The 9,722-nt window shown below is 40.5% G+C and overlaps 1 protein-coding gene across 1 annotated transcript; it reads left to right on the top strand.

Annotated features, from left to right (window-relative positions):
- The first annotated feature begins 262 nt into the window (after nt 1-262).
- LOC146393674 (dynein regulatory complex subunit 4-like) lies at nt 263-8,302 on the top strand. The gene is made up of 12 exons (XM_084932704.1): nt 263-355; nt 650-745; nt 1,649-1,846; nt 2,624-2,818; nt 4,643-4,697; nt 4,814-5,016; nt 5,321-5,476; nt 5,607-5,687; nt 5,766-5,975; nt 6,692-6,757; nt 6,838-6,968; nt 7,251-8,302. The coding sequence occupies exons 1-11, from the start codon at nt 353-355 to the stop codon at nt 6,922-6,924; spliced, it is 1,350 nt and encodes a 449-aa protein (XP_084788830.1). The 5' UTR covers nt 263-352; the 3' UTR covers nt 6,925-6,968; nt 7,251-8,302.
- The last annotated feature ends 1,420 nt before the right edge of the window (nt 8,303-9,722 follow it).

The raw sequence follows: 9,722 nt of genomic DNA, 5'->3' as shown, positions 1-9,722 counted from the left end.
AACTGCATTAAAACCTGAAGCTCTATCACCGGCTTTAAAAGCACTGAAATATTTAATGAAAGATACGCACACTCGTAAACGCTGATGTTCATTTTTTTTTCCTTGTTTAGTGCTTATGAGTATGTGCCTGTTTTGTGTGCAACAGACTCAGTAGAATTACCTGATAATTGTTAACCAATCATCCTGCTTGAAGAACCCTTCCTGTCCCATTTGATTGGTTTTCCGTCTGTAGATTCCGCCTCCTCAGCAGGTTTGTGTTTATGTTGCTATAACAACACTAGTACTTACTGAGTGTGCTGCTCTTTTCCCAACAAACCGAACACTTCTTCGCGTAATTTGAGGAGCGTACAAGATGGTGAGCATTAAATAATTAAGAAACAAGTGCTTTATCTGTAGTAAATAACCAGCTTTATTTTTTATGCCGCTAGCAGCTGGGCGTGTGTATAAATGTAGCTTTTGTATACTTCTCATTGCTAATTAAAAACACACTCAAGGTTACCACCAATGACTATAGAAAACTTTTTCTTTTATAAATATAAAAGGATGCATGGATCGATACATATATACGTTTACCTTTTATGCAGTCATTGGTTGCTAACCAGAAAGCAGTTTTAACTTTAAACAGCTGTGCTGACTCTTCCCCCCCCAGCCACCCAAAAAGAAAAGTGCAGATAAAAAACCAGCAAATCCAAGGACCCCCACACTGATAAACGGCCTCACCAAGGATGAGATGTCCAAGGAGCAGGTCAGAGCTGAAGAGTGATAAAATGTGTCTGAATGTGTATTTTATGTCAGGAGGAAACAAATAGGAACCTGTTCAAAGTGATCTGTGCATTGAGAGGGGTAGCACATAAAGCTGAGGCACAACATTTAAATAACACTCAGTGCAAGTGAGATTGACATATCTTGGCTCCTAATACGGATCAAGCTCTGTAAACACTCCGTTGGAATATTTTAATTAGAGCCTCCCTGCCTGCAAAAAGGTGTCATGATGCAGATAATGCAATTCAGATTTTTTTCTAACTTTGTAATGTGCCAAGCTATCCCTGAAGACTTTTAAGATGCATAAATCCATCGAAGTACCAAAAAAAAAGCAAAAACAACAAAAACAAAACATGGATATGGTAAAAGTTTACATGTACTCGTCATGGACATGGATGTTATAGAATTTTGGGGCTTTTAAAGATTTCTTTGAACTGCTGTTTCTCCAGGGTGGAATGATTGTACACACTATATCCTTAATGAATTAGAAAAACAACAAAAAAACAAAACCAAGATTGGAGTGTGCAAGTTTGAATTAATTTAGGATTTTTTCTAATCCACACTCCTCCAAGTTAATGGGCCTTGGCCTTATCAAGTTAAGATACATTGTAGAACATGTAGGATCACTTATAAGACTTATGTGACTGTATGTGTATATATTTGAGCTGGTATGTAAACTTTTGATCCTTTGTAGGTTAGAGAAAAGCAAGAAAGAAATCATTAAAAGGACCAAATTACCATGATATTGATGCCCATGATGAGTGCATGGAAATTGGAGAGTGATTTCTTCAGACTCTCCTAAAGCGTGAAAAAAAGTGACATTATGTTGCAGTCATTTGGTTTGTCGAGCACATAAAAACTACAGTCACATCTTTCTGTGTTTCAGCTGGAGGAGCACATTATGCGTCTTCGAGAGGAACTGGATAGAGAGCGGGAAGAGAGAAACTACTTTCAGTTGGAGAGGGACAAGATCCACAGCTTTTGGGAAATCACAGTTAGAAAACAGAAGGAGGTTGACTCTGAGCTGCAAAAGGTAGAAAAGGATGTAGAAGAAAATGAGGCCCGTCACCAATTAGACGTTAAGGTAAGATTTTACTGATTTTAAGCGAGAATATTAAAAAATAGATAGCTCGTCCATTTTGAAGGCTGGTCAGATGGAGTCAGGTGATGCTGAAGTCCCAAATCGTGTTCTTAAATTTAGTAAAACATTTCAAGAAACCTAAATCAGAACAAGTTTCTTATGCTAATATTTTACGGTTTTTAGTGAAACCAGGATATGTGGTTCAGTGTTTACAGGTTATTCTAGGATATATGTAGGAATCTGTTTATGGAGATTTGTGTATTAATGGCTACTGATAAATTTAAGGTACAGATGTCTTTATTTTCTATGCCGCTAGCATAAAATATAAAGATGGGTAACCGAGAGGGCTGTGGTGTTAATATTAAGTTGTCTATGAGGTTTGGCCAGAGATTATAATCTAACACAGCGGTCGCCAACCTTTTTTGCACCACTGACTGGTTTATATCCGACAATATTTTCACGGACCGGCCTTTAAGGTGTCGTGGATAAATACAACAAAATAAAACCAGTACCGGTACCAAAAACGATAGAAACGATAAAAAAATAACGATAAAAACTGATAAAAACCCTGAAAACCATAAATTTCACACCCGAGCCTCAACTCTCACGGCCGGTCCGTGGCCCGGGGGTTGGAGACCGCTGATCTAACTTGAATAGGTACCAAGCCAGGGGTTTGGGTTAGGGCTAAAAGATGGTGGATGATACCAACTGCAAGGCTACGTGTTTTAGGAATACTGGATTTCCATATGAACGCTCACATGTGATTGTTTTTCCCACCAGGTGTACAAGCAGAAGATCAAGCACCTCCAGCATGAACACCTGAATGATATCGCTGAACTGAATGCAGATTCTTTGGCGTCCAATGAACTGATGGAGAAAGAGCAAGAGCACCTAGAGGAAGAGCTTCGTAAGACAATTACGCGGGTGGACATCCAAGAGATCAACTTTAAACACACCAAGAAGGAACTTGAACTGGTTTGTAGTACAAAACATACATTTCCCTTTACCTTAATCATATTCGTAGTGTTGCTGGGGTGCACTAGAAAGATACTCTGCCACTTGTTCCACTTTTGAGGAAAAAAACCTTCATATTTCTGTATTTAAGTAGATTTTCGCTTCCACCCACACCCACGGCCACAAGCTGTGAGAAATGACCGAAATACTGAGACTGTGGACACAAGCAGTGGTAAATGAGCATCCTCCGAAGGATGTCTGATCTCAGCATTAGAGAGAGGGTGAGGGCCTCAGTCATTCAGGAGGTGCTCAGAGTAGAGCTGCTGCCCCTCTACATCAAAAGAAACCAGGTGGGGTGGTTCAGGCTTCTGACATAAGTTAGGTGTTTGGGGCATGTCCTGCTGAGCGGAAAGAGCACTCGCTGGAGAGATCACATCTGATGGCTGGCCTTGGAACACCTCAGAGGAGCTGGAGGAAGTGGCTGTGGAGAGGAAGGTGTGGCCATCTCTGCTTAGACTGTTACTCCCATGACTTGGACACAGAAGAGGGTAGAACCTGGATGGATGGCTTAATTCACACACCACTGCATTTGGCTTTGCGGCATGTGGTTGCTGCTCAACCACCGAGCTAAACCAGTGTCCAAAAGCATAGCATTTTTTAACAATGCTTTTATTGTGAAACATTGTTAGGAACTTTATTGGTGAACTCACTGGAAATGAAATACAAGAAAACTCAGACTAGGTAGAAACCAGGAACTTACTAGGAACCTATGACAGTTACATAGAACAGAGTGAGCACGTGACAAAGGACAAGGGGAGACTACCACAATAAATATACAGACAAATAATGAGAGGATATGAAACCTTAATGTTTTATGATTTTTTTTATTACAACTTGCTGACATCAGCCTGCTTTGACCCATGACCTTGAACCATTAAATACTAAAACAGTGTACTTTATGATCTTTACCCATATGAATCAGTTGAAATCTTTGGCTCTATGAGCTGTAAGAACTTGAGATATTTTGATTTTGCAAAACTTTATGGTGTCATTGTGATGTCGTAGGGTGTCGTATTTAAAAAAGTGCGTGTCGTACACCTCTCTACATGCCCTTTCATATGATAGATTATGGTTTCTTGATTTTTTTTTTTCCGAGGTCAACTTTGACCTTGGGTGCTAACACGTACTCATGTCCCCCAATACCTAGTATCATGTTGTGAAGTTTGATAATCCACAAAAACTGTAGATAATATAAAGTTTTTACTGATTTTCACAAATGTGCCATGACCTTGACCTGGTTTTCATCAAAATGAAATCAGCTTGAGCTGTTATTGGTATCCAAGATATCATTTATCTAAAAATGATATCTTGAAAACTGTGCATGCTAGACTGCTTACAAGCACAGACAAACTGATTGTATACTTCCTCCTGTTGTGGGGAGAACAAGGACTAAACTAGAACATAACCTAAGAATAAGATGGACTAGAAGGCAAAGTACAAACAGAGACTGTAAGTAAATAAATAAACGAGATAAGGGGAAAAATCACTAATGTTTTTCAAAAGAGCGAAATTTGGTCAAAATTGATCCTCAAACAAAAAAGAATCACAAGTATGTGAATTCATAAAGTCTGGCTTCCATGAGCTGTAAGAACTTGACCACAAATTTGTTCTTGTGGTCTTTTAAGGCTGATTAATTAGTGTAAAATTCTCACTGTGGTTTAACTGTGGGCATAGCTGTTATCTGTTGTTGCACCTCAGTACTGTATTACATAGCTCTGCACGTCTGACCCTGATATACTTCAGCTTGCAAGAATAAACACTCCTAACTGGTTGTTATCTTAACAGAAACATGGTGAAGAACTGACCACAAGAAGCGACCACCTGGAGAAACAGCTTGCAGGTAAAAAACAACAAAAACACAACCCAAAAATAAAAACCGCATTCTGAGTTGAATTCATCGCTTCACGTTGTCAAGCACTGAACACGGGCCATCCTTTTGTGTTACGGCTGGAGCAGAAATTACAGCGTCGTTTGAGATGAAAATGCAGGCGCTAAAACAAGATCTGGACAACATCTGGAAAAGTGAGATCAACGATAGAGAAAACCACTGGAACAGCCACATCGCTGCTCTTAAACAAGATCACGATGAAACCTACTGCAGCGCTAAGGAATTTGTCATTATCATGAAAACGGACGCGGACACGCTCACTGAACTCAAGGTGCGATCACAAACACAAGCTTTGTTTAAGCCTATAAGTCACTACGGATCAGTCTTCTGCTTGTGACTACAGCTTATAATTTTTAGAACGGTTTATCTATGAAATAACAGAACCATTAGAGGGTATCTTTAAACCGAGTGAACTGATAATTGTTTTGATATTCTGGAAAATGCAAAACAAAAGCCTCCAAATTTCAAATGGTGACTGAAATTTTATTATTTATTGTTGCTGAACAGTTTTTTCCACTAGCTTTGACCCAGATATGTTTTATTTTCACATGCAATGTTTTATTTGAATTTTCCAGGGAGAAATTAATGAAGCAAAGAAGAAACAAAAGAACATGAAACTGGAGGTGGTAACTGTTTTGAAGGAGAACAAACATCTTGCTGAGCTTATCTCAAAGATCAAGGAAGAAAACGATGAAATTGCCAAGAAACTGAGACACTACTCAGGAAATAAGGTTCTTTTGGCACCTTTTTTCACAGAGTTTACTGTTGGACAGTTTCTCTTGCTTTTACCAGCATCTTCGTTGTTGTGCAGCATCGCTGTAGCCCAGTATGAGCATAATTTCTGTGCACTGCTTTTGACAGGATGTAATTGGAAACATCAAAAGAAAAAAGCTGAAAGATCTGAAAGCAGAGCACGAGGTGTTGGAACAGAAATTCAGCGAGGTAAAAACTAACAATCAGCTCCATTCATGTGTAGTTGCACACGTTTTATGTGAATGTTTTTGTGTGTTTGCTGCACAGCTCCAACTGGAAAGGGATGAACTTCGCAAGGCTTTCACTGAGATTGTTGAGAAGGCGCAGCATAATGGAGACATAGAGAACATGGTGGTGGAAAAGAAGCTGCAGGCTCTGACAGAGAGCCTGGAGGAGACGGAGGCTCAGCTCAGTGCGGTGCTTTCAGCCTCCAACATGGACCAAACAGCCCTCAGCAGGGTCATAAAGAAAACTGAGGTAGTGTTGTACATCTACTTCATGTTTCTTCTTCAGCAGTCATCTAAACCTTTACACTGATTTTATATACACTTACTGGCCGCTTTGTTAGATACACTAGTTCAACTGCGTATTTACGCAAATATCTAATCAGCGGCAACATGGTAGCAAGCTGGTGGTGAGGTAATGGTGTGTTTGTGTGTGTGTGTGTGTGTGTGGTGGGGGGATTTTCTTGACCCGTCAGGACCAACTGAGCATCATTTAAACACCGCAGCCTACCGGAGTATTGTTGCTGACTGTATCCGCCCCTTTATGATCACGGTGTACCCATCTTTTGATGGTTGCGCCCAGCAGAATAACACACCATGTCACAAAGCTCAGATTATCTCAAACTGGTTTCTGGAACATGGCAATGAGTTCACTGGAGTCAAATAACCTCCACAGTCACCAGATCGCAATCCAATAAAGCACCTTTGGGGTGTGGTGGAACGGGAGAGTCACATTATGAATGTACAGCAATCGCGGGACCAAAAATCTGTGAGGAGTGTTTTCAGCACCTTGTTGAATCTGTGCCACAAAGAAATAGGAGAAAAAGCTCTGAAGGCAAAAGGTTCATTCTGGTATTAGCAAGGCGTTACCAACAAAGTGGCCTGTGAGTGTATATTTTTAAGTATATTTCTGGAAGTGTCATGTTTTTATAAGAACATTAAAGAAGCTCTTAATGTTTTTGCTTGCAGGCACATATTGACTCCAAAAATACTGCCATCAAGACCCTACAGCACAAAATAAATCAGATTTCCATGGTTAGTTGTCTATTTGTTTCCTGAAATTACTTTTAATGTATTTCATAACAATAAGCACAGTGAAACTTTGTATCCTGCAGGTCCACAAGCATTTGCTGCTGCACACTGAGGTAAAGGCAAAGGCTCTTGGTGTTCCTGTGGAAGAGCTCCTTTGTAATTCCCAATGAGAGGAATCCTCATGGTAAAAATGTGGAGCAGCACTTGGATTAAAGTGAGAAGCAAAGATCGCAAAGACTGGAACACTATTATTTCATTTACATCTTTTCTTTAATCTACCTTTAATGCTCATATGACTTTAAGTAGTAAAGAAATATAAATCAAAATTTAAAATGGGATCTCTTAATCCTGAGAAAAAAAAAAGAGTTGTGTTGTGTGTTGTTTTAGACTAAAGGGTATGTCATGCCTCTATCTGTAGCATCCTCTGTCACACCAACCCTCAGCATGTCCTCCTTCATGACCTCCATGAATTTTCTCTGTGGTCTTTCTCCTTTAGGCCTGCGTGTCATCTCCATATTTGACATCCTTTGTCCAGTATGTCGTCTCTAAAGGGAGCAACTGAAAGATGAAGATACTTCATTGGTCATTTGTCAGGTGTTTTTAATGACAGCCAATAGGTGGCGCAATTCACATAATTCATCGTTGTGTCTCAGACGGTGTCTTGGTCACAGATGTTGGCCTGGCTTCACTCTTTCTTTCCTTGTTTGCTCGATCTGACGCTCTTTGTCATGGGAGCGAGACTCCTCCCAGAAGTGGGCGTGGTTACCCAAGACTTTCGCTGGTGCACCTGTTTCTTATCAACACCCACCTGCAGTATTTAACCACTGTTATCCCTACATTGCCAGATTGCTAAGCTATATCATGTGGCAGTGTCACTCAGGCCTCTTCCAGTAGATGTTTTGGTACTTTCCTTGTTTATCCTCTTCAACAACAGTTTAAAAATCTGAGCCTGCCTAGCTCCTGGTTTTTCCTGCCTGTTCCCCTCTGGCTTTACTGAGGAATACTCACATAAGTCTAGACCTGTGGGCAACAGGGAATTCTTATGTGAATCAACGTCAGTCTTTCTGAACGAGAACCCTGCCGAAAACTGAGCAGTTCAAGAATGCTGCAGTAACTGAACTCTATCCTGTGTAAAGAGTAGACTTGACCATTAGATTGCTGACCTGTGACCTTCCCTTGAACATTATTCAACTTTAATTCCTGAACTTGCCGCAGATGTTGTTACCGTATCTTGAAGTTGTTCATTAAAATTGTTAAAACTCTTTTCATTGCTTCCTGCATTAAAGTGTTTTGTACAATCATTCAGTGGTTAACGCTACAACGTTGCTTCACAGCAAGAAGTTTCTGGGATTGCACCTCCTGGTTGATCTCAGCCTCTCTATGAAGTTCACATGTTCTTTCTTGTTTTTTTCCCCCACTGTCCCAGTGCTTCTTTTTTTAAATTAACTGCTGTTTCAAAATTGTCTATATGGTGAGGGTGTGAGAGTGAGTGGATAGTGTACATGTTGTTCTGCACTCACACCAAGACAGCTGAGATAGGCCCCATGACCATGAAATGGATAAGTGTAAAACATGTGTATATGTTTTGGGGTTTTTTGCATATTTTTTGAACTTGTGTAACCATATTTTAGATCAAACAAGATCAAACAAGTACAAAGTACTATACCTTGATAAATAAAGTATAAAAAAAACAGTCAGTTTGCTAAAAACTGATTGTTGCTTCTGCCTTGCGACAGAAATGTTCTTTCTGGTTCAAAAGTACTTGATGTCATTCATGAGATATATGTTTGGCATATTTTAGACTAATTATAGGCCAACAACTAATTTACAACAGTTCAGTTCAACAAATCTGGTAAATAACTCAAAACCACTTTTTGGCACAACACAGGTCCACTGTTTCTCTTTCCTGGATGCTGCTGCTTGTTCTCACCATTTTAAGACACAGAAAACAGCAAAAACAATCGAACAAAACAATATCTCTCACACAAGCTGCAATTTAAATATATTATTTTTATATTTTGACTAATTGCAAGCTTTTGGCCTCATGTAGGAATATGAGGTCAAAAAGTTGACTCAAATCAAATATTCCAATCTCAACTGCTACTTTCATCAGATGATTTCCCCTCCGCCATGACTGAGTTTCCAGCAGAGAGAGGAGGAACGTATGTGGCAGATCCAGTTTCTCATTGCCTATTCCCGTGGTGAATCGAGCCCCGCTGCGCTGAGTGATCGCTGTTCCCCGCTGCATCAATAATACAGGAGGAAGTTATTGTCCCGGTGCAGGCCACAGTATCATACAGCTAAAGCAAGTGGAGGGAGGGGATGGTCCTTTCACTCAACCCTCTAGGGTTTCAGCGCCTGCAGACAGTGGTCTGACTCTGGGGAGCCTGCTCCCGTCCCCTTGCACAGGGCTCAATTGTAAGTTTGTCTGACTGAAGGATAAATGTGTCCAAACACTGACAGCCTGCACAGTCCTGCTGGTCTGGCACTGCTGGTAAGACTACACCCCCAACAAACCCTGTGTCACAAGATGAGTCTCAGCTCAATGGAGAATTAAGCAGCAGGGGGACATGGGACAGTCAGGGGATAGATATCCTGGGTGTGATTAACATGATCCAGATTTTCATGTTCTTTGAGCACCTTGCTGAATGCTGTGACCTTCCAGTAGCCTCGAGGTGCTTCAAAATATACTGGGAGCACCTAAAACATGGGTATGCACTAGTGGTAACCAACAAGACTGAGACATGTGATGCCTTATTTCAAAGTAACCACTTTGCCATGCCCATTATCTGCACACTGTCAAATGAAGACAGATAGACACCCCCCCCCCCCCCCCCCCCAAAAAAAAAAACAAAAAAACAACAAAAAACCAAACAATCCACACAACTAACACCATGAAATACTAATCCAAGCATCAGCCTGAACCCCAGAGACAAAGAAAAAAACAGGTGCCACAAATAGTTAAAAT

Source organism: Perissodus microlepis, chromosome 1 (assembly GCF_051167445.1).
Source record: "Perissodus microlepis isolate ML-2025 ecotype Zambia chromosome 1, ASM5116744v1, whole genome shotgun sequence".
In the NCBI taxonomy this organism is placed as follows: domain Eukaryota; kingdom Metazoa; phylum Chordata; class Actinopteri; order Cichliformes; family Cichlidae; genus Perissodus; species Perissodus microlepis.
Note: the sequence above shows the minus strand (reverse complement) of the source record. Positions and strands in the feature narration are given on the sequence as shown.